At 41.6% G+C, this 25,384-nt stretch overlaps 1 protein-coding gene across 4 annotated transcripts in view; it reads right to left on the bottom strand.

Annotated features, from left to right (window-relative positions):
* Positions 1-25,384, bottom strand: part of MED24 (mediator complex subunit 24) — a 74,219-nt gene that overhangs the window by 16,236 nt on the left and 32,599 nt on the right. For all 4 annotated transcript variants that reach the window (XM_081969737.1, XM_081969738.1, XM_081969739.1 and 1 more), the window contains exons 11-18: positions 25,043-25,125; positions 19,372-19,458; positions 18,588-18,699; positions 17,162-17,304; positions 12,051-12,088; positions 10,607-10,689; positions 9,014-9,192; positions 8,740-8,839 (exon numbers count right to left, since the gene is read on the bottom strand). In XM_081969737.1, coding sequence (XP_081825863.1) covers positions 8,740-8,839; positions 9,014-9,192; positions 10,607-10,689; positions 12,051-12,088; positions 17,162-17,304; positions 18,588-18,699; positions 19,372-19,458; positions 25,043-25,125 — 825 coding nt within the window. The remainder of the gene's footprint in view (positions 1-8,739; positions 8,840-9,013; positions 9,193-10,606; positions 10,690-12,050; positions 12,089-17,161; positions 17,305-18,587; positions 18,700-19,371; positions 19,459-25,042; positions 25,126-25,384) is intronic.

Raw genomic sequence — 25,384 nt, 5'->3', positions numbered from 1 at the left:
GAATGGAATGGGCAAGTTACATTACATTCCCAACTCGAGGACTACCTGTATATCTACTAAGAGTCATTATCTAAGCCAATGCTTCTTACACATATTTCCACTTTGATTCTCAAAGCTTTAACCAACATTTTTCTTTCTTTTTTTGGTAAATCCAGTAGAAAGTCTTTATCTGTGCCATTCTATTGACTTGTGTGTGTTTTCCATTTTGGCTGCTTTATTTGTCATAATCATCATTATTGTTTCATCATCAATCAGGCAAAATTTGTTTCATATCTCTGTTCCTTCTTTAACATCTTTTGGACATAGTCTATCCATAAAAGCAGACATCATTGCTGGCATTACTGACATTGCAGTTACTAATTTGTAGCCCATTCTTTCAAAATATTTTGGGATATATAACCTTTTGTGTCATTTTGAAATTCCCATGCTAACCAAAAATCAGAGGTAAGTTAATACTTTCCCCCATTTTTTTCTCTTCTGCCTAATCTTTAGTCCCCTCTAGTACCCAATTTCTGAAACCATAAAATCTCAAATCTTTGCTAGGAGTTGCAACCAGCATAGAACCTATGGCTGTTGCAACATCCCAGTGGTCATGTGATTGCAATCTAGGAAACCCTCATTTGATCACCATCTGCAACCTTTCCTATTGAGCTTTCCAAAAAGTCAGCCTGATTGTCCTAAAGGTGTTTTTTCAAGAGGGAGGCAACTGTACTTTCTAGTTTTTCCTTGAAGATGTTTCGGTTCTCATCCAAGCTGAGGAAGCTTCTTCGATTAGTAATGAAACGTCTTCAAAGCAAAACCAGAAAGTTCAATTGTCTCTTGAAAAAGCACCTTTGGACAACTGTGACCTGGATGACTGAGAATCTCCATAGACATCAACCTGGTTGGTTTCTGATTGAAAATGGTCCATCCTGAAATCCAATCTTAGATCTCAAAGTGGACCATGTTCAGCCAGCCTTCCTGAAAACAAAAAAACTGCTTGTTGGAGAGATTTCATCCTGCAAAGGCTCTTCAAAGTAATATTTCTGTTCTCTTAAGCAGTTGCTTAGATGTTTGTAAGCTAAGATGTTCCTTCCGAGGAACTCTTTTCAGCCAGCCTCCTTAAGAACAAGAAACATTACTTGCCAGAGAGATTCCACCACCTGGGGGTACTCTCTTCAACAGGCAGGAGGAGAATGACTGTTGGCTTACCTGAACGGTTGTTTTCTGGGCACTGTGGGAGAGTCCAAGCATGGGTTAACAGAGCCTATCTGCCCAAGGACTGAGTTGATTTTTCCCCTGGTCACGCCTCCTTAAGTCCAGTTTTAAAAAACGAAGTCTTGTCCGTCGTAGGATGCCCTTAGGTATGCTAAGTGAACGTACAGTCTTGTTTTTTTCCATCAACACTGGGCGGGTTTTGGACTCTCCTGCAGTGCCCAGAGAACGACCGTTCAGGTAAGCCAACAGTCATTCTCCTGTGTGCTGCTTGGAGAGTCCAAGCATGGGACATACCCAAGCTATACTGTCCCAGGACGGGTTCAGGTAATGTCCAGCATGTCCGGGGCCGAAGCCACTTGTTGCAAAACACGCCTTCCAAAGGAGGCTGAGGCTGAGGCAAAGATGTCAATCTTATAATTTCTGATGAACGCTGTGGGGGAAGCCCACGTAGCAGCCCTGCAAATGTCAATGATGGAAGCCTGGGTCGCCCAGGCTGCTGTAGTGGCGGCACTCCTGGTGGAGTGCGCCGTCACACGACTCGGCACAGCCCTGCCTTGATGCTCATAGGCCATCTTGATGCAGGCCCATAGCCAGCGCCAATGGTCGAAGAAGATACTTTGCGACCCAAAGACCCCGGTTGGAAGGACACAAAGAAGGACTCTGAATGCCTGAGTTCCTTAGTCATTTTCATGTAAAGACGAACCGCTCGTCGAACATCCAGTTTGTGTTACATGCATTCCTTGGTGTACTGAGGCTTAGGACAAAAGTTCGGGAGTATCACCTTCTGAGATCTGTGAAAATGAGTGTTTACCTTCGGCAAGAAAGTAGGGTCAAGGCGCAAGATGACTCGATCTGGATGGACAATGCACAGTTCCTCTCTCACAGAGAATGCCGCGATCTCTGACACCCTTCTAGCAGAAGTGATTGCTACTAGAAAGGCGGTTTTAAGAGTCAAGTGGCGCAAAGAAACCTTTCTCAGCAGTTCGAATGGTGAAGAGGTCAAAGCCCGTAACACAAACTGTAAGTTCCAGGACGGGTATCTATGTACCCTCTGAGGTTGTAGATTGGTAGCCCCAATCAAGAAACTCTTGATCTGGGGCTGATGACTCAAGGACTGATAAGAGTCTCTAGCCAGAATGGTTGACAAGTCGGCCACCTGATGCTTGAGCGTGGCGGGCGCCAGGCCCTTGTCCAATCCCTCCTGGAGGAAGTCCAGCAGTTGAGGTATAGATGCCTCAACATCAACAATGTCATGTTGTCTGCACAAATTAGAAAAAGCTGTTCAGGTTGTATCATAGATGCAAGTCGTGGCCGGTCTTCTGAAGGCCTGGATGGTTTGGATGACTTTATCCGAGAGGTGCTGCTTCCTCAGGAGCTGCCCCTCAAGTGCCATACGGCTAGTTGGAGCCACTGGTGCTCTGGATGACTGATGGCTCCCTGGCTCAGGACCACTTCCTCCTGGTGAATCCTCTATGGTTTTCTCACGGAGAGATCGACCAGATCCGCGTACCAGGACTGCCTGGGCCAATGCGGAGCGACCAGAATGAGTTCTGCCTCCTCCGTCAGGAGCTTGTTGATCACCTGCGGAATGAGTGGAAGGGGTGGAAACGCGTACAGGAGCCACCAAGTCCTCAGTGCGTCAGTTCCCTCCACTGTGTCGAGTGGTAGCGTGAAAAGAATCTCGGGAGTTGCGTGTTGGTTGCGGTCGCAAACAGGTCAACTTGCGGGAGTCCAAACCGTGTCACAATTTGACGGAACAGGTCCGGATGAAGCCTCCACTTGGAGTTGTCGATCGTCTGTCGACTCAGCCAATCCGCGCTCACATTGCTGGTGCCAGATATGTGATCTTATTGAAGCTAGGTGGCGCTCTGCCCACCAGCCCAGGGCCTCCGCCTCTGCCATGAGTCGTCTGGAGTGGGTGCCCCCCTGCCCGTTCACATGGGCTTTCGTTGCTATGTTGTCTGTAAGCAGAAGAACGTGACGGCCCACCAGTTGATTTGAAAATTGTCTTAGGGCAAGTTGGGCCACCCTCAGCTCCAGCCAATTGATGTTTCGAGCTGCTTCCGCACGCGACCACCTGCCCTGCGCTAGCTGATCCTGGCAGTGTGTGCCCCAGCCGTAGAGGTTGGCGTCCGATGTTACTATGATTCTGTCGGGTTCCTTGAACAGGCACCCTTTCTCTATCGCTTTTGACTGCCACCATCCCAGGGAGCGAGACACCTTCAGCGGGAGTCGAACCCTCCTGGGGAATTGCTGGCCTTCGCCCTCTGCATCGGCAGCAGGAACCACTGCAATTCCCTGGCATGAAGTCGGGCCCAGGGAACTACGTTGAGACAGGATATCATGACGCCCAGTAGTTGTGAGAGCTGGACGATCGGTAGGGAGGTGGCTCGGCTGCACTGACAAATTCTGCTCCTGACGTTGCGGAGCCTGTCCGGAGACAGAAACACCTGGCAAGAGATAGAGTCCAATATGGTGCCCAGGTGTTGTATGCGCGTTGCAGGGTCTAGGTGGCTTTTCTCCAGGTTCACCGAGAGGCCGTGCTCCTGCAAGGTGTGGATGGTGGTCCGCACATCTCTCACCGCCTGTAGACGACTCGTTGAGTGAATGATGATGTCGTCTAGGTAACATTCCAGGCGGATGGGGCGGTTGTGTAGATGAGCTGCCACAGCCGCAAGCAGCTTGGTAAAGGTCCTGGGGGCGGACGAGAGTCCGAACGGTAGAGCTCTGTACTGATAGTGCCTTCCGTTGTAACACAGCCTCAGGAACTTCCTGTGGGCCTGGTGGATGGGCACATGCAGACACGCTTCTTTGAGATTGATGGACGTTAGTAGGTCGCCTCGCCTTATAAAGCCTAGGATGGATTGGAGGGACTGCATCTTGAAGCGTTTGTAGACCAGTGTTGGTTCAGGCGCTTCAGATCTAATATGGCCCTCCACCCCCCTGAGTTTTTGGGGACCAGAAAGAGAATGGAGTAAAATCTTTTCCCCTCCTGGTCTGGGGGAACTGGCTCTATGGCGTTTATTTGCAGAAGATGGTTGGTTTTTGCCTGCATTGTCACTGCGTTTATTTGGTTTGCCAGCTGTGGTTACATTCTGAGTTATACGGTAGAATGAACTGACTCTTATCTCAGCTTCACTGCGCATGTCACACATTCCACATTCTTTCTTTCACTTTACTTTCTTTTGTTCGTCTGCCAAGGCAGACAGGAACTCTGCCAAAATGTAATCATTAGCTTAGTAAGTTTTGTTTTATCTTTCTTTACAATAAAATGTGTTTCTTAGAATATATCTCGGGTTTATTTTGCTTATTTAAGAAGTCTGCTTCAAGGAAATGCCACGATTCTAACCTAGTTAATTACAGGGCTCAATTTACCCCTGACATGCATGAGGGAACTTTTTAGGATTCTTGGCCAGAGGGCAATGAACAAATGTTCATGGTGGAAATGTTAGGAATTCCAGCGTCAGCCCTCTTCTGATGGTGTTCAGGATCCACGATTCCATGGTGATTCCCTCCCAGCGGTCTGCATAAAGTTGCAGGCGGCCCCCGATGGGAGGGGAGTTCTGGCTGTCACTTGCTGCGTCTGAACTGACGGTTGTTGGACCCCCCCTCGAAAGGGCCTATGAAAGGAACCCTGGTTGTTCTGTCTGCCCCTGGAGCCAAAACTGTTTCTGTCCTGGTTCCTATCATTAGGTTGGTTGTAGGACCTCTGATAGGAAAGAATGAGGTGGACCCCTGGGCGCTGTCTTGTGTCTGAAAGGTCTGTTTCCTGAAGGAGCCAGTACCCTTCTTTTCATTCTTTTTGAAGGTAGAGGGAAGGATCTTTCGTTTATCCTTTGTCTCAATCAAGAATTTTTCTAGGGATTCCCCGAAGAGAAGCCCCCCCCTTGAACAGGGCTGAAGCCAGCTTCCACTTGGCCTTCATGTCCGCCTGCCAGTGCTGAAGCCACAGCAGGCGTTGTGAAGTCACGTTGGAAGCTAGCGCCCTGGAAGCGAACTTTGCTGCATTAAGAGAAGCATCCACTGCGTATTCCACGGCTGTGATGATCTTATTAAGATCATGCCGCTAACGAGACGCTTCCGAAGGAGGTTTAGATCTCAGCTGGCGCAGCCAGAGCAAGGACGCCCTTGTAAAGAATGAGGCGGAGGTGGATTCCTTAATCGCCCAGGCGGCTGCCTGATGCATTTTATGACAGGCCTTTTCAGACCTTTTGTCCTCTGCCTTAAGGCCCTCTAACAGGTCTGCCGAAAGAGTAGAAGTGGAGGTCAGCGAGACCACCGGGGCATCCACCTCGGGCAACTTCAATACATCCTCCAATTTTGGTTCCAGAGGGTACAAGGTTTTGTCTGCCCCACTAGGGTTGGCCAGGGTCCCTGGCTGCACCCATTGACGCTGTACCACGTCCATGAACAAGTCAGGAACTGGGATAATTTCCGGGTCTGGGGCAGTCTCGCTAAATAGCCCTACCTTAAGGTCCTGGGAAGTAGAGGGAATGGCCTTGTCCTTAGGTTTGGCCCCTAGCTCCGTACAGGCCCTGGCCTTGTGTAAGATAGCTTTAAACAATGAAGGCTTGAAGAGGCCAGTGAATGCCGACTTATCGGGAGGCATGTCTTCATCCTCGGATAATTCAAACTCATCTGCAGCCTCCTCTTCCCACACAGATACCTCTGTGGTAACAGATGCTCCTGGGGATTCAAGGTTGCGGTTCCTACTCTCCACCTGGGGACTAGTAGTTCTATGGGCCTTTCCACTTTTACCTTCTTTTTGGCGCATGGCTTCAACCACTCCCTGGGAAATAGCCTGAGCAATAACCTCCCTCATCTCGGCTGAGAGAGCAGGGCCTTTGTCCCATACAGGCCTAGGCCTAGAAGGGGCTCGGCCTCTATCAGCTCGACTGGGAGCCATGGAGTCCTCCACGTGGGGACAGCCATGAAAAGATTCCAACTCCTCCCTCACTGAAGAACTAGGAGAGTCTGGGTAACCCAGGGAGGCTGCAGGTGAGTCAGACAGGGAATCCCTACCACTGATAGAGGGTGACTGATCCCCTTGGTTAGAGAGAGACTCCTCTCTCTCATGTCTGGGCAGTGGGGACCTTGGTCCAGCCTCACAGGCCTGAGGAGGAGGGGCCTGGGTTTTACTAAGCCTTTCCTTAGGGCCCTCCTGCTTCTTGTCTCCCTGGTGTTTAGGGCCTTTGTTCCCAGAGGAACTGTGGGAAGACTTGCTCCCTGCTCCCTTATTACCCTTTCTCCCCTGGCCTGAGGGATCTGGCCTACTGCGCTGTGCAGATAGCCCTGCCAGCTCCTCCCTCTGCTCCAAACCTTCATCTGCCATGCTGTGGATGGTTTGTTCAGGTGGAGAATGAATCAGCCGCAGGAGAAGTGCGCTGGACGCTGGCCAGCCAGCTCCAAAGCATCTGCAGATCCGAATAGCTCTGGAGGCTGGAAAGAGGCACCAGGACACTCCACTGCCACCCCTTCAGGCCGAAGGTTGCTGATTGGGGGGGGGAGGGACTCAAGTTCTGCTGGCGCCCCGGACAGTCCTTCGCAACCCCTGGTGGCGATCTGCGCTGAGGCAGAGAGGCACGGAGAGCTGCTGTTTCTTCCCTGCTGTCTGCTGCCAAAATGGCCCAAAAAGATGGCCACCGCAACTTTCGCGCGTTTTGAGCTGCCAGGAATGCAGCCTGCGCCTAATATGCGGCCGTTGGAAAGCGCGCCAAAGCGTTGCTTCCAAAATGGCCGCCGCGACCTCTAGAGCTCGTAGAGACACCGCTGGGAGAAAATCTCTCCGAAATCTCCCCAAAGAGCGGCAGGGGACACTCTGAAGCCTCAACTGTCCCCACACTCGCCAGCAGCCACCGGACCAGTGGCCTCAGCTGTTCTACCCGCTGCGAGCGAACACAGCAGGTGGGGCTCCTCCATTGCCTCAGAATACAGCCTCAAAGTACAAATCCTGAAAACAAAACTAAAAACAGAATAAGGAAGATAAGGGAAAAATCCTAATAATTCTATTCTAATCACTATTCTAACAACTTTCTCCTGGAGAGCCCAGCCTATCTAGCCAAAGACTGAGAGCTCCCTAAAACAAGTCCTATCGGGCGGACTGAGTTTTTAAAACTGGACTTAAGGAGGCAAAGGAGGCATGACCAGGGGAAAAATCAACTCAGTCCTTGGGCAGATAGGCTGTGTGAACTCATGCTTGGACTCTCCAAGCAGCGCACAGGAGAACTGCTGCGTTGTGCCGGACAAAAAGCCAGGATCACAAAGATTCACAGTTCTTCCTCTACATCCACTTAAAGACTGCATCTAGGAAAGCCAAGATGCAGTCATAAAGTCAAACGATGGCCTGCTTTACAATTGCCACAACTTAAGCCCATGGCAATTCCAGGGATCAACTACCCTCAACAACTGTAGAGTACTACCCATATTTTCCAATTCTTTAAATTGTTAAAGTTATTAATTTTTACTTTGTTCAGGAATAAAGATAAATTCACTAGGTGGTTTTTCAAACTTGTTATTCCAAAGATCTCTAATAGCATTAGATAGATAAATACAGTAGGCAATTTGCAAAAGTAATTAGAAAGTAAAGGTAGCAAACCCAGTATCCTTTTAAAGTTTCCATTATGGTTGAAAGCATGATGACTGGATCCCCTTGTCTCCTAGCCTACATGCCAATTTGTCTTCTCTTTTTTGGAGATATCCTTAGTTCCATATGCCTCCCCACAAAGTCCCTGAATATGCTTTCTTGAACTTCACATTCTCCAGACTACCCAATCCTACTGTGGAAGATAATGCTGAATTTTCCAATTAAAGATCAGCCCAATTTTAGAACCCAAGGCTCTTAAAACCAGTGTTTCCCTTCAAATGTTTCTGTTTTTAAAAGCTTTGGATCAGCGATGGCGAACCTTTTTTGGCTTGCGTGCCATAAGGGGAGGGGGGAGCGCAGGAGGGCCATGTGCGGGCATTCCGCAGCCATAATGCAATGTGCGACCCCCCAGTGCGCATGCACGCATGAGAGCCCCACCACATTTTTTTGCATGCTTTTTTCGCCCTGCCCAGGCTCCAGAAGCTTTATAGGAGCTTGGGAAGGGCGAAAACAGTCTCCCCCGCCCCTCCGGAGGCTTCCCTGAAGCCTCCAGAGGACTAAAAAGGCTTCAGGGAAGCCTCCTGAAGGTCCCAGAAGCCTGCCGAGGGCTTAAACCGACACTACGAGCAAACCGGAAGTCCGCTCCCAAACTTCCGGCTTGCCCATAGGGTTGGCTTTTTGCCCTCTGGAGGCTTCAGGGAAGATCCTGAAGCCTCCAGGGGGGTGGGGGCTCTTTTCACTCTCCCCAGGCTCCTATAAAGCCTCTGGAGCCTGGGGAGGGCGAAAAATGGCTTTTAAAAATGCTGAACTCAGCTGGCCAGCGAACGCATATGCGCTGGCCAGCTGACACGGCAACGCCTCGCATGCCCTGACAAAAGCCTCGCGTGCCATAGGATCGCCATCACGGCTCTAGATTGTCATATATGTGTGTTGATACAATCTCTGGGTAAGAAAGATACCTGGACGGATTCAAAGGTGAGAACCCCATTCTCCCAGGCATTCAGGATCTCCAAGATGGCAGCAGAGATGCTTAGACATGCTTCTTGCCATTTCATCTGCCTTCTCAGTAGTAATGATATATAGGAGGCAAAAAAGCAAAATGAGTATAAGAACTTATCCGAGGCATTATTCTCCCTTATCCAGCTCCCCAATTACCCTTATTTTGTTTTATGTTATTTAATTTTCAACCTGTTTTTTTTTTCAAAGCTTAAGGCCTCCTCACTAAATACTTACACCAACTTCATTTCAGAAGAATTATTCAGCAAAGCAACCAGCGTTTCCACTTTGGTGGAATCAGGTCGGAAGCAAGGGTGGTCAGGGTTGAGAATTTTCCCTTCTTCTGGCATGCAGGTCTGCATCCATGTCTCAAAGAAAGGCACTTCCCCTGGAGGGCTAGCTTCTGATAGGATCACCTGAAAGCAGCCAACCAAGAAATAATATAGCATGAAATTCTTAAATAATAGCACCCTCTAGTGGATAGTTGGACAACCATAGGATAATTCTGGAAATACTTTCACAGTATGCTACTTACTGCAATGTACAAATACAAGGGAGTAAAAGAAAATTTTATTTCACTCCAGAAATAAAAGGAAGAGGCTTTAAGACCCATACATAAAAGAATTCCCCAAATTAACATAATTTGTGAGAGCAATTTAGAGTTAACCACATGCAGTAATTAAACTATGTGTATGTCTGTAACATTTTATTGCTATGGACTCTATTTCCCTTTAATGGCTTTTACATTTACAATTGCTTTTATTAGTATGCATAATAGATTTCCTTCATCAGTCTATTTGGAAATGTGACTCACTAACCGCAAACAAGAAATATTTAATTTTTAGTAAATAAAATACATGAAATGCTCATTGAAAAAAGTAGTCCGGTTTCTAACAACTGAACTTTATATTGTTGCCTGACACAATGTCCCACTACAGATAAAGAATTTTGGGATGAAAATAGTTTGGAAGAGGAAGGCAGAGAAGGCATTATCATCTGCTTCCCTATTTTGTTTGTTTGAGGGTCAGTCTCAATGTCAGAGGTAAGTGACCATTGTAATTTTTGCTTTATTATCTCCTTTGCAACTTTATGGACAAGAAGAGAATCCCAGAGATAATGTCATGCCCTAAGTCTATAGAGGACAGCAGAGAGGACAACCAAACCTCCGATACAAGAATACTTTGATTACACCATTTTACAGTACAAAGAAAGATGTAACTTCTAGGTAATGCTTCGTTTTGCAGTTTTAAATAAAGTTATCTTCCAATCTTCTAGCCCAGCAGGTCATTTGCGTCAGGGACCTTGATAGTTTGTAAAAATGTTCTTTCTAAAATGCTCATACATGATGCTATGAGCCCCAATTTTAACCCAAATGACAGAATTATGAATAGTGTATCTAAAATACTTGAGCTCCGCAGGTGGTTCTTTATGATTTGCTGAACAATTTTATATTTCTCTCTTGGAATAATTTTGATGACATGACCGTTTTGGAGAAGATTCGCTACTGTCTCAAGTCTTCTTCAATTTAATGCTGTCTGATAGTGGATTGGTAGAACTCCAGAATTTTAGAAATTATTTTATGTTTTTCTAAACTGATGGGCACCAACACTATGCTCTAATTCTTATTCTTTAAAAAAAAATGTCAGCCTTCCTCAATCTGGTACTGTCCAGAGGTTTGGGAATATAAACCCCAAAATCTCAGCCAGCATGTAGGGAAGAATGGCAAATAAAAGATGTTCTGTCCAGTACATGTTCAAGGATAAATATCTGAGCTCGTTCTTCTCACTATTTTCTCTATGTGATGTAATACAAAAGTCAGAATGTTCCTACCTCAGAGCCGTAGGTCTGGGCAACATGACACAGCATAAGAAATGAGATGTCGAAGAGAAGTGCTCGGACTGATGCTCCCTTAGCTGGATTTCAGATGGAGAAGGAAGAGATAAAAATCAGAACAATTGTCATATGTAAATCAAAATGTTGATGTATGATGGGCAAGAAGTGCTTTGTAGCCACCATCACACTAAAGTACCATTAATGGAATATGCCAACTTATTTAAATAAATCAAATCTTATCTACAATGGTCCTTCAACTAAATGGAAATTTGATTTCCAAAAATTTTAGCCATCACAGTCCATACTCAGTATATTTATTTATTTATTTTATTTTATTTTATTTCTAGACCGCCCCCTCTCCCCAAAGGGACTAAATGAAGTATATAACTTCATTTATTTATTCATTCATCTATAACAAAGCATTGACATTTTGTATCTAATTCTGCCAAAGGAAAAAGGATTCTAAAGCATAGGGCACCAAACATATTCGAAAACAAACAGTTAAACACTTCCATCCATCCCTTCCCCCAGATTTCAAATAATTTTTAATGAGACATATAAATAATAAAAAAAGTTCATCTCTTTTGCTCTAATTTGTCCCAAAACAAGTATTAAATTATATCATTATGCTAAGTGACAAATGAAATAGATGCTACTAAAAGACATGGAAAGCCTGCTCAGTTCTATTTTTCTGGATTCTGAAATTTTATCAAACCCCCCTGGAATGGTTTATGATGAAATTATACAAATTCTAAAACAGCCTTCCCCAAACTTTGTTGAATTTCCACTTCCGTAATACTTGGCTAGAGGATTACAGGAACTGAAATACAATTTATTTTGAGGATAAATCTAGTTTGAGTAGAACTGCAACATTCACACAAATGAAAACAAAATAACTCTTTCAACAACTGCAAACTCCTTCCTGATTCGTCCAGTGGAAAGTCAGAGAGCTTTTGCGTGTGTAGTCACATGCAAACATATTCAGATTCCTTATCTTGGGATGAGTGGGATTCAAACATCACTCCATCCAAAGGAGTACATGGGTGCACAAAGCTTAAGATTGGGGGTTGGGGGGGGGGTTGGAGGGAAGGAAGCAGACACACAGCTGCAAGTTAACCCTTTTTCTTCAGGGTTGAGCACCCCACCCAAAGCGCACAAAGTCACTATTCTTGGGATTGGAGGAAAGGCTGGTGCACGTGGTAGCCAAAAAGACAAAGAGACCCCAGTCATAACTTGAATGTCCCCCTTGTTGCATTAGGAATGCTGAGCTGGGCCAGCCTACGCTGCCAGGCACCATGCTCACTTTCAACTCTTCCCTGACCCAGGCCCCCTTCCCTGGCAGATTTTTATGGTTAACCCATGAAAGCCTGCATTACCAGGGTTAGCTACGCAGACACTTGATGGCAGGGGGGGGGAAAGATAGAAAGAAAGAGGGACTTACAGCTTTCTCCGCTGATATGTTTGGTAAATTCATTGAGCCTGAAATGTGTAAAGAATGAAAATACGAAATTTTCACTTTAACTGTTCTTCAACAAATTTTTTTTATAAAAAAGCTGATATCTTTAATGTGCAAAATAATCTAAAAAAAAATCAGGTGGATCACAATTATTCCCACTTTCCAAATGAGGCAAAAGCAAAGTCAGAATACAGGAATTCTGTATCTTTAGACTTTGGTAGGCCATTATTACCTGTACCCTCTACCCTGTAACAATTATACTGAAGTAAAATCTTCCCAATCCTGGTCCATTCTCTAGTAAATTGTAATGTCATAATTGTTCAGAAATCTCTGGACTTTTTTTTTCTAAAGTTGGGAAAATCCTGGCTGGTAATAAAAAAAGTCCTTCATTAGAAGATCATTATTTGGCCTCTTCCTGAAACTAGTCTTCATCAATATTGTAGATTACCAAAGAGACAAGTGGTGGCAAGATTATAGCTCCACTCAATCCAATAATTCCCCAGACCTTTAATGTGCTCTACACAGGATAAATAATGTATAGAGCTGGCTTAAAGAATACTTATTCCTAAAATGAAGGAAAGAGAAAATAGATTAGCTGACTATAATTAGCTCTTAAACTGCTCTGAAAAAGGACAGCAGAATACATGCCATGAAATAGAGAAAGAAATTTGACTGAGGTACTTTTCTTATGGATTCTTTATGAATGTTCTCTTTGGTTTCTTCAAAATGTCACTCCTTTAATTACTATTCAGTATATTCTTTTCTGATTATATTAAACTGAATACAGTATCAATGTATTATTTTCTGATTGTATTAGCATTATATTTTTGGTTGTATTTTATCATATCATCTGGTAATTATAAATCACCAATTCATTTTTTTTAAAAAAAAGCATCTCTAAGGCAAAAAGGCAGCAAATAATCTGGTAATAAAAGTTACTCAAGAGTTGACTGCTGTTGCAGTTATTTGATTACAACCAATTAGCACAAGTGTGCCAGACAGGAGGTCTGGTGCTTACTGGGCAAAAATCTCTAGAAAGTGATCTAAAAAAGCTAAATCATGACTACTATTAGTTGCCTCGATTTAGCCTTTTCTTAAAAAAGGCTTTTGGCCTGGATGATTGAGTCTTTATTTTCGTACCTCTCTACTAAGGGATTATTAGGTGTTGAAACAATATCTGAATTCACGTTTGCCTTGTTACTATTCAAATTCTCCCATTCTTACAGAATTTTCCCAGAATCTTTCCAACAGTTGCCATTAAATTATAATTTTTAATCAGAGAGGAAAAGGATAAAAAAATCAGATGATAAATTATCAATTGAATTTCATTGACTGACTGAATATTAATATTAATACTTTTAAATAAATAGAATCCACATTTTTAAATCTGGGGTGGTTTTTTTTTAATTTGTGTGTTGCTCCCAGCACATGTCCCTTACTCTAGAAATTAAGGACACTCCTGGTTTAGAAACTATTCCTATTTCAAACCAACTACAATAGAACCTCTGGTCATAAGATGACCATAATTCGTTCCATAACTTTGGTCGCAACCCGATTTGGTTGTGACCCAAACAAAGTTTTGGAAATTTGGGGCTTACAAAAAAAATGGCATGGAAGGGGAAATTGGCCATGAAAAAAAAATTGTGACATTTTTGGAACCTGATTTGGTGGTGGTCAGAAGTTTGTGACCAGATATTCTACTGTACCTTAACAGACCCTGTGAACTTGGACCACCAATTAGTATCCTCCTATAGAAGAGAATATTGTAGCTTAGGGTTGAACTGTGGGGTCCTTGATGCTCCCTAAGCTTGGTTGTTTTCTTATAGACATAATTACCATATTTTTCACATTATAAGCCACACCTTTCCACCCCCAAAAGTGGGTGGAAATATATGTGCGTCTTAATAGAGCAAATATTGCAATGGGAGGGAGGGTGACCGAGGAATGCTGGAGCCTTTGCTGCCAAGCAGCTGATTGGCAGTTGGATTGGCCTCCCAGAATACCACCGATCAGCTGTTCTAGGTGGCGGGGATCGCCACTGCCTATCGTCGGCACCCATTCAGTGCCTATTGCCACCGATTGGCGGCAGCAAACAGGCAGCGGCAATCAGCAGCGAACAGGAATACTGCTGATCCTGGAACACCGCCGATCCAACCGCCAATTAGTTGCTTGGCAGCTAAGGCTCCAGTGTTCCTGGCGTAGATAGCAGACAAACAGCAGGCAGCTGTTTGCTGCAAGGAAACTAGCCAAATGAATACTGGATGGATGCTGGGACGCAGAGGCAATTTTTTTTCTTGTTTTCTTCCTCTAAAACTAATGTTTTATTTATTTATAGTATGGAGTGTCTTATGGTGCGAAAAATATGGTAGGTAACATCACCTGTGCTATTAAGAAATGGAGTTTGTTCTCAATTTATATTCTAGTGGTTTGCTCTGTCAGTGTTGGTAGGAATGTCTGCCAATCCATCATTACTAGTCTCTTTATATAAATTATTTCTATAGAGATCACTCCCAGGAACACCAACCAGGGCAAAACACTACCATATAAAATGAGAGCAAGCTCTATTCTCAATTAGCACTGATGATGTTACCTAATTGGGTGATTAAATGTCTGCAAGGAAACAACCAAGCTCAGAGAATATCAAGGACCCCACTATTCTCCTAGTTTGACTTCTGAACTGTGTTTAATTATTCAACTTGTTTTTTGTGCCATGAACGAAAAACTGGAATTGTTAGTTGACTGTAATTTACTCTTTAATTGCTCTGATACATTCTATTAGGCTTAATATCAAAGCATAATATCAAAGAATACAGGGCAGAGTTATTCTATCTTCTTTAGCAGAAATGGGAGAAGCAAATAAAATCTGCATTTATTTAGTGATTTATGTATTATTCACATGGTAAGAGAATATTTGTGAATCCCTTTGAAGCTTCTGTAAGCCTGGAACAGTATGACCTACAGTATTATCTGAGTTTCATCTATGACTTATTAGTAGATAAAAAGACTTAGTTAAATAGATGACACACGACAGAAGGTCATTTCTTTATGGAATATATTAAGCCAAAATTCATTGACTTCTTGGAAAACATATGGGACATTCTAGATTTAATAACTTGTAGCACTAACAGCAATCGTTTTAAGCAAGCATTTCCAATACCTTTTAATCATATCAAATTGGAAGTATTTTGGCCCACTGCTCTTTACAAAACTGCTTCAACTCATTGATATGTTTGCCTGTCTTGCATAAGCTGCACTTCTCAGATATTATTGAACATTTCTAATCAGTAATATTCAGAACTTTGATTCAGCCATTCCAAAATATTACATTGCTTCTGCTTCAGACATTTGGTTATAGATTTCTTTTTGTGGGCTACATGACCTACATTCATTTAAACTTCAGCTCACAGATGAATTCAATACCCTGATAGAATTTGCTGTTTCAATCTAGAATCTATTATTCACTCAATTCACCCAAGGCTGTAAAGCAGCCCCAAACCATGATATTCCCATGCTTCACAGCTGAGATGAGGTTCTTGTTGGAATTACAGCATCTTTGTTTCTCCCAACATCACTTTTTTCATTACTATTCAAAAGTTCAACTTCTTTATCATCAACCAGATGATATTTGTCAAACTTAAGGCAGGCAGCAATCTTCTTTCTGGAAAATAGGGGTTCCCTTTTTGTTTTTTTCTGCTCAATTATGTCTGATTCTCAGTGACTCTCAAGGAGGCTGCCTGGGAAAGTCTTGGTAAGATTTTTCAGAAGTAGCTTACCAATGTCTCCTCCCTAGGGCTGAGAGAAAGTTACTAGCCCAAGGTCACCAGGTAGCTTTGCGTCTAAGGTGAAATTAGAAACCATGGTCTCATGGCTTCTAGCCTGGTGCCTTGACCACAATGTCAAACTGGCTTTTTTGGTAGACCCTCCTATATATGTAGATTGCTCTTATTCAATGTTATAGTGAATGAAAGAAAGGACTGCAGAAGCTTTGCTATTTAGCCTGGAGTTGTTCTCAGTCTTCTATAGTATTGTACACTTTGTTCTTGGGGTAATTTTTATAGTATGGTATGACCATTCATAGAAAGAATATCAATAATGCATTTTCTTTATTTATATGATGATGGATTGATGAAGGCCAAACGCTCTAGCAACAGTTCTGAAACTATCCATATTCTTGAGCACTGACATCCTTTTTCCAAAAATCTACAGAGATCTCTCCCGTATGAGGCATTGATGACTTCCAAAAACATATCTTATGAAAAAGACTCTGATGATAATTTTTTTTAATATGGAAGGTCCCCTCATGTTCAGATATGATTGCCATCTCATTGATTGGAAATCTAATTTAGCTTACTCTCATAAGAGAGCTGATTATTTAAGGCTTTACATAAGCACAGTTAATGTTGGCTGGAATACATTCAATAAAGGTCAGAACACAGTAACCTGTTCCAGCTGTTGTTTATTTAACTAGAATATCTTTATTTATTAATAGAACTTAGATAAAATTCTGACCACAGTGTAGGTCGCAGTGTCATCTTTGAGGATGACACAGAGCCCTGTAGGTTTTTTGCTCACAACTTTATAGCCTTCAAGGCAGAAATGAGCAAGAAGCAACCCCATTTTTGCAGTTCCCAAATATTCTGTACCTTTGAATAACAATGGGGGTTTTAACTCTATGATTTGCAGGGGGGGGGGGAATCCTTAGGTAAAGTACAGTCTTAACTTTCTAATAATTAAGTCAATTTTAGTTAAACACCTCATTAAAAATTGGGCGGAGTAAGGAGTAAACAGAAAATTCTGTCCTCTTTCTATTCAGTAATGCTACTGTTTAACCTCTATGGCCCTTACAGCAGCAGTAGCTGTAGTTGCTCTCACAAATAATTTTTGAAAGTGCAATCTTGAGTCCCAAAAAGGTTGCCACTTGCTCCCTGTATCAATTTACTCAGGCAAAATGAAATTGTCACATTGCAATTTCCATAGGCAACTCCATAGCCAGGAGCAAACAACCTCACCAAACGATGATATTACACCACACTCTTTAGTTTATCAAAGGAAAGTCAGACAACCCTGACTTTCAATAACTCATCATACATACTCACTTGATGAATTTCCGAGCAAAGGATTTCAATTTTCCTGTAGCAGCTGCAGCTGCCAATAGCAGGTCCAAGCTCTTTCCTGAAAGCATATGGCCCAAGACTCCAAGTAGTCCTTCTGGGGATTTTGAGTGATCTGAATCCATTGTCTGGTATAAAAATAAATAAAATAAAGATGGTGGATCTAGATGCACAAAGTATCGAGATTTGACTAAAAGAAAAACCAGCTTCCAAATTTTTAATTAAATGACCCTAGCTATGTGTAACCATACAGGAAGCAAGCACTGGAAGATGGTATCCAGCCCAGACTCCATTCTTGCTTAAATTGTTGTAACCTGATATTGTTACATCTGGGGACCAATTTTACCTTATATTTGCCTACGCTTGCAATGATATGAATTTAGAATTTAGTTTTTCTCCGCTTATATTTAAATTTGACAGCCTCATTTGGAGGCATTTGGCTAAAAGGACATTTAACTCTGTAGTAGCATACAGTCTAACCTTGTATTTTACCGCAAACAATTCCTATTTCTTAATTCTGAATTAAGTAAAGGAATATTAAGTTATACATGGTGGCTAGACAGAATTATTAAAGTTTTCTCTAAAATAGGAAGAATAGAATTTGATTCTGCCTTCATTTATATCATCACATTCAGGAATTTGAACTTTGTTTGTCTGAACTGCTCACAGTGCTGAGCCATAATGTGCTATAACTTTGGTTTAATCCTATGAGAGAACCAAGCAGCTATAGTTTTCCTAACAAGTACCAAACCTATCTTGGTATTATTGTAAACTGACTAACCAGAATTATAAACTACAGTCTCAGATTGTCTTATAATCTACAGGCCATTTGTGCCAAGTAGACTTTAGCATGTTTGTTGAATGGATAAAATGAATCAATGCTTCATTCCCAGAAATTGCTAAAATGTTTGTGTGTCTCGAATTAACTTTACAATTAATACACAATCAAAAGGAACCCTTACATATCAATTTTGAAAAAAAATCATGAACTGAGCAAAGACATTCCTCGCATCAATTGAAACAAATAAACTTTTAATGTAAGTTTACATAATTTTATAAACTATCTAGTATTATAAAATTATAATTAATCACTTTGCAGTGATATAACCTCAATATAACCCTATTATACCAAAAACTGCTGACTTTTTTAAAAGAGAAAAACAGTGTCCCAGGATAGCTGAAACAATTTATTTAGTTGGAAAACTTTGGTTCAGACTCCTTTTAAGTTATTAGGCCTACTGCTAATCATAACCACACAACAATCCAAAAATAACCCTTTAAAAATTGTGTTAAGCTTCTTGAAATACAGCCAAAGAATTGCATGTCCTAGCCATGTTTACTCATGTCTGTGCTGAAAATACTTTTAATCCATGGAAAACATGCATAGGATCAGCACCAAAACAGGACCTACTTTTAAGATATTGGTAACAGTGGGCTCTGCTCTCAAGATAAGGCCTGGGTTGGGCTGAATATTAGCATTTTCTGCGGATTTTAAACATGGTGCGTGTTCTCGATCAGCAGCCCTGGTTGGGAAAGGAGGAAAGGCATACAAGTTTTTATAAGGATGGTGCATTTGACACTTTTCAGTAAAACTCAACACACATACTGGTTCATAGTAATGCTATTCTAAATTTAATATCTTTGTGGTTAGCCTTAATCATGTTTCTACATTTTTATTAAATGAAACAAAAATTATATGACAGATTTAGAATGAGATTTTTACACAGAAAGATATTTTATTTGAACTTGCACTTTCATATAATAAATGCCTTCATAATCTCAAAAACATGAAGAAAAATGCTACTGGATTAAAACAAAGCAATCTACTTTCAAGATTTTTCCCCCGAAGGAGAAATATTCAAAATAAGAGATTGTTTTCAAACACTAATATTGCTGTGATTACATGGTCAATAATATGCAAACACACCAATATTCTTTCATGTATATGCATATGCAAAATTTCTCATGTCAGTTTAAATAGTTGAAAATATTTCCTCTTGGAAATTAATAAATTAGGGGAAAATATATGATTCCTGAAAGGCTGAGGAATGGCCTTGGGCTCTGGCAACTCAGACCCAAACTTACTCTCTACTTCTACTCCAATTCATGAAGGAAACCTAATACATTTTTAATGGCCTAATACATTTGAATTTGGCTCTCGTTCTTTTCATGAAAAGTTTTTCAAACAACCATACCTTTTTGCTATGAGATTATTCATATTGATTTCAGACAGCAGACCTTGCTTGCTACATTCCTGGAGGAGGAAGTTTGTGCAATCACAGCTAGAACAACACAAGAGACAGATGTACAAATTTCTGAAGGAACATGGCAAAAGACAGGCAAATGTCATCTGGTTTAACTGCCACCTATATGGTCAGTTTTGTACATCCTTATGAATTTTTTAAAGAAAGTAGCTCAACTTGCTTTAAACAAGGTTATAAGAATGTGTAACTTGCACCTTCAATCAAGATTTAAAAGCCATTTGCAAACATTCCAGATTGTTGGTAAGTCTTAACTATACTTTTACCAGTAGCCTATCTTTTGAGGGGGGGAAAGGGGGGGCAGGGAGTGCTGGAAGGGAGTTGAGAGAATAACAGACACATCCATGTTCAAGTTCTAGCTTCACCTTAGGCAAACTTATCAGTGATTTATTTGGAAATGCAATTCTTAACATAAAATAAGCTGCCTATCCAATCCTAAAGGACCAGGATGTTGTTATGCTTTGTGTATTTTCTTAATATATCTGTAAAATATGAATTTCTGCCTTACCTGGCATTAAATATATATTCATAAGCCTCTCACTCTGATATATAGGTTTGGACTCCAAGTTTCCCTTAGATCAGTCCTTTCACCTAGACCTCTAATGGCGAACCTGTGGCATGTGGCCCCCTCTCTGTGGGCACGTGAGCCGTTGCCCCAGTTCAGCTCTGGCGTGCATGCATGTGCGCCTCCTGCCGGACAGCTGGTCTTCCGGTCTCTGCCGCGCTTGCACAGGAGGTGTGAGGGTGCTGCAGACGCATATGTGAGGGCGGGGCACGCACACCTGCATAGGGGGCACATGTGGGGTGCATGCATGGGAAGGGAGTGGAGCGCGTGGGGGTTGTGCATATGTGTGGTGGGGGCACTGCAGAGGGGCCATGCATTTGTGTGCACTTTGGGTATTCGGTCTGGAAAAGGTTAGCTATCACTGACCTAGCCAAATCCCTCTCTCCTTAGTTGCTCCTTCCTCCAGAATATCAACCGAGAGGACATGTTGTGATTGATATTTAATACCCAATCACATACCATTATGCACAGTTTGATGCTACAGTACCCTATCCTAAGCATCACTCTCAGGGAGTCTGAATTGCAATATATTATAAAGTTTCCGTGGCATTTGTCTGCTCAGGTAAATGCTGCAGCAACTTCACAATATAAAGACCATCTCAAAATGACTTCTCTAGAGAGCAGCTGGTCAGAGACTGAGTGGGTGTACACTTCCCCTAGGGAGAAAAGGGGGAAAGAAGGGAACATCTGGAGGAGTAGCAAATCCTCCTCTGATCTCAGGCAGCTGTTGATATCATGTCTCTTCTAAAATGTATAATACACAATATTGACTTTTCAGATGTTAAATAGCAGCACATAATTCTACACATACCTACTATGCTATTCTCTCATTAGCAATTGAAATGATTTTAATCATTCTTGTTCTATGCCCAATCACAATCCAGTGTTGGGATAAAAAAAATGTAGAGGTTTGGGGATACAGCATAAAACATGCCCTTTTAAGGAATTATGTACACCATCTTTAAGAGCTGTTTGTGAAAGGCCTTTTTATCTGAATGCAATATTTTCAGCCTATAATTAAAATTTTCAAGGTTTGGGGAAATGCTGAAACCCAAACAAAAGATATAATATGAAAGCTGTGTCACTTCAACCTTCACAATGGGGGAGATATCTCAATGAGACAGGAAATATCAACAAGAAATAGCCTTGGATTGAGAAAGGCAAGCTTTGCACAAGGAATCTGCCAGGACAAAACAACCTTCCCAAATATAAAAATACAAAAGCTAGGAGAAAGTTGTACTGAGCAAAAATATCTATTTTTTAATGCTCTTAAGATTAGCCCCCTCAGGCAAATTAATTATTCTAAGCATGAAAAACAAACAGAATATTGATAATATATTATGAATTAAATAATTTTCCCAAATTACAAAATTATTTTGCAAAATATTTTCAAAATTATTGTAAGGAGCTTATAGTTGTTATTCAATAATGATATTGGCCAATAATGTCTTGTTAAAGTCAAATTGTCTCCCTCCTTAGTTATTGAAGCTAAATTACCCTGTATTCTGTTTTCTGACAATTTTCCCCTCTGTAAAATAAAATTCAACGTATTTTGTAAAGATTGTAAAAGTTTATCCTCCTAGCATTTCTGGTAAGAAGTCAGTAGCCTAGGCATCGTTCCTGTTTTAGTCTTTTTTAATATAGGTTTGCAAACTTCTGTTATTGTTATGAATTCGTTCTTTTCTGTTTCTTTTATCTATGACCCAGTCCTCTTATAGGCTTTTCACAATGTGCCCCAACTACCATGTTTTTCGGAGTATAAGATGCACTGGAGTATAAGATGCACCAAAATTTTGAAGATGCAAATAAAAAAAAAGTTTTTACATTCTGCCGACCTCCCAAAAATGGGCTGTTTTTTGCAAAAACGGACCCATTTTTTTTTTTAAAAAAAGAGTATTAACAGCCTTTAGGAGGCTTGTAGAGTGCTCCTGGGGGGTGGCGGAGGCAAAACTGAGAAAAAAGGGCCCATTCGTTGCTCATTTCTGCCCTCCCCAGCACCCAGGAGCACTCTGAAAGCCTTCTAAAGGCTATGCATGGCCATTTTGATGAAAGGGACGGGGTTTCGAGAGGCAAAAAATGCTGTATTCAGTGTATAAGACACACCCAGATTTTCATCCTCTTTTTTGAGGGAAAAGGGTACGTCTTCTACTCCGAAAAATATGGTACCTGAAAAGAAGTGGCAAATGATAATATAAATTTCTCTGTGGAAATGCTTTCTTTAAGAGCCAGAGACAGAAAGTTGCCATTAATGCTTTTTAGTAACAGGAAAATACTTACCTTATTTTCCATGGCCTTTCAACTATGAAAATATTTCATGCAGTAAATAGTGCTGCACTGTTCTACTTGTTGCTTCACATTTTTATTTATATTTTAATCTTTTTCTTATATGAAGTACCAGATAAAAAAATGGTTCTTTCCAGCCCTTTCATTTTAACAACAATAAACCCACATAGGACTTCAAAGGCAGCTTCCAGCACTTGGTGGATATGGAGTCAACAAAAGTTTAAATTGACTTTATGCTTCCTGTCCTTCCAGGTGGCTTATCCAGAGATAATGTCAAAGTAACCTCCCAAAATGCTTTGGGTAGAGTTAGGTTGAGATATGATGATACAGCTAAGCTAATTCAGTCAGTTTTCTGACTCACAGAGAAGGACATATTGTTCTTGCCTGTCCAATCTTCCAAAGGCTAAGCTTATGTCCAATTTTCATCATTCCTAATGCTTTCTAAAAGTATATACTGCAAAATCTGTCATTGGATACCAAATTACCAGTCTGTGACTGTTATATTATATAAACAATGTACATTTGTATTCTGTGCTTGCTTTAGATACAGTAGTCCTTAATTATGATTATATAAAGACTATATATAATGATGGTGTTACAAAAGACAGCTTTGCAACCAATCCTCACAATTTTGACCGCCAGTGTCTCTCAAAGTGCCTGAATGTGATCACCATTCAGGCACTTTGCAAATGGCATGCATTTACAACTGTGGTAACATCCCATGGTCACATCTTTGTGTGCTTTTGGAACAAACAGAATGGAGAAGTAAACATAGAAGTAAAATCATCAGTTTCAGTCACATGATATATCAGCCAGCAAATGCTTAACAACAGAATGGGAAGTGATGCTGTAAGTCTGTTGTGATCATGTGATTTTCTACTTAGCAATCAAATTGCCAGTACCAATTTATGGTAGCTAAGCCAGGATTATCTGTATTCTATCATTAGACAATGAATCAGAAAAGCAGCTCCTTAAACTAAATTCAGTGGACATCTTAGTGCTCCTACCCAACCTCTGACCTGGTTTACACATCTATAATAAACTACAGTTCATGTCTTTTTAAAATGTGAAGTATTATTATACATTTTTTAAATGAAATAAAACAAATGCTTTTCTAAACTATTAATGCAACTACCTAATTTTATTTAAATATAAATAAAAACTTCATATCAGTTGTGCTGTCTCTTTCTCACTTTCATGTAATGTAGAAACTAAGACCTAACAGACATCATGTCTTCCTCAAACTGGCTAGAAAATCTGAGGAATGGAACAACTCAACTCACAGTAGGCTACTTCTTTTCCTAGGTAAACAGAATACATATTAACTATACATCACTAGTTAAATATCTTCAGAGTTTGATCTGAAACTTATCCATATTTTCAATTATTCAGACCCTGTCAGATAACAACATATTTAAGAGGCTAATTTTCAGAATTTAGCTCAATATAGAATTTATGCCAAATATATTGCCTGCTTTCCCCATTATTAGTCCTCCTCTGAACTACCATGCTTAAATACTATCCTCATCTTAATTCTTGCATTTTTTTTCCTCTATCTGGCTACCTCATTTCTCAGTAAACTAATGGGTATTCGCTTACTCTTACAAATGAAAGCCAAGATGAATGTATGGCCAACATTTTGCAGGTGACTTATAGTAATAGAGACAGACATTCTAAGTACGGGTAGTCCTCGAGTTATGAATGTAATGGAGCCTACCCATTCCATTCGTACCTCAAGGATTCATAAGAGTGAATCTCGTATCAAGAATGAGATCACTTTCTGCTTTCACCCATGCAGTCACTAATTTAATGTATTGGCGAATACATGGTTCGATAAGTGCAAGAGGCATCTCAGGGTGAGGAAGGCCCTGGGGGGCCTAGTGAGGGAGCAGGTCCCAAGGCCTCCCCAACACACTAAGATACCTCATGCTTCCCCCTCCCTGCCACACCAGACTCACTTGCAAAGATCTGTCTCCTCTCTGCCATGGTTTCTTTCCCTTTGAGGGAGTCTCAGGTCAATGGAAGCTCCTGGGTGCGAAAAGTGTTTGTGGCGCCTGTCTCTTACTCCTCCCACTCTCCCTTAACTCTTTTCCGCCGCCACCTTGACACTTTTTGCCCAGACAGAGACTTGACAAGAGATTGGAAGCTTCATCTGCATGCAAATGAGGCCTTTGAAAACGAAGGGATTTGCTCCATTTTCAAAGGCCTCATAGGAATCTATGGTGCATTTCAAAACAGAGCAAATCCCTCCATTTTTAAAGGCCCCATTTGCACACAGAGGAAGCTTCCATTCTCTGCCAGGTCTCCATCTGGGCAAAAGGTGTCCTGGTTGTGGCGGAAAGGAGTTGGGATGGGGGGAAAGAGCAGGAGACAGGCACAGGAAACACTTGTCATGCAGAGGGCACCGAGTCTCTGCAAAATGGGATGGGTGTCTGAACTCACACGATATTACAGCACCCAGGAGGTTCCATCAACTCTCCTCTCCCTCAAAAGCAAAGAAATTGTGGCAAAGAGGCGGCAGATCTTCTAAGGTGAGTCCAGTGTGGCAGGATGGAAGCAGTTGTGGGAGTGGGAGCAGGGGGCATAGGTTGAATGTTGTGATGCTGCAACATTCATAATTTTGGGACTTGCACATAAACACTTGGGGCGCTTATCTCATAACTTCGAAAGGGCACTAAATGAATGCTTGTAACCCTGGGATTAGCTGTAGAAAGTTCTACATCTTCTATTTGTGATGTTACTATGAAAGGGACCTACTTGCACCGTTGATCAGCTTTATCCAGGAGTGGTGTCAGCTTCAGAAGGAATTCAAAGGCACAATTCACATCTTCTGTGAAATCCTGCAACAGCAGAACGGGACAGTATATTCTCCCTTAGATCTTTAAAAATCTAGGAATTGAGCCCTGGTAACTCTACCCCTAATTTGTTATAAATTTTAAGATGAGACAGTAAATTTCAGTAAGATATACCATTGAATATTTTAGAATAACTGGAATATGCATTTTTTATATTTAATGAGGTTAAAAAATAATTATTTCACATTTGATATCCTGATAATTTTTTCTGTTTCTGTTTGTACTATGGAGTGAAATTTTATAA

This window comes from Natrix helvetica (genome assembly GCF_964273705.1).
Source record: "Natrix helvetica genome assembly, chromosome: Z".
Classification (NCBI taxonomy): Eukaryota; Metazoa; Chordata; class Lepidosauria; order Squamata; family Natricidae; genus Natrix; species Natrix helvetica.
Note: the sequence above shows the minus strand (reverse complement) of the source record. Positions and strands in the feature narration are given on the sequence as shown.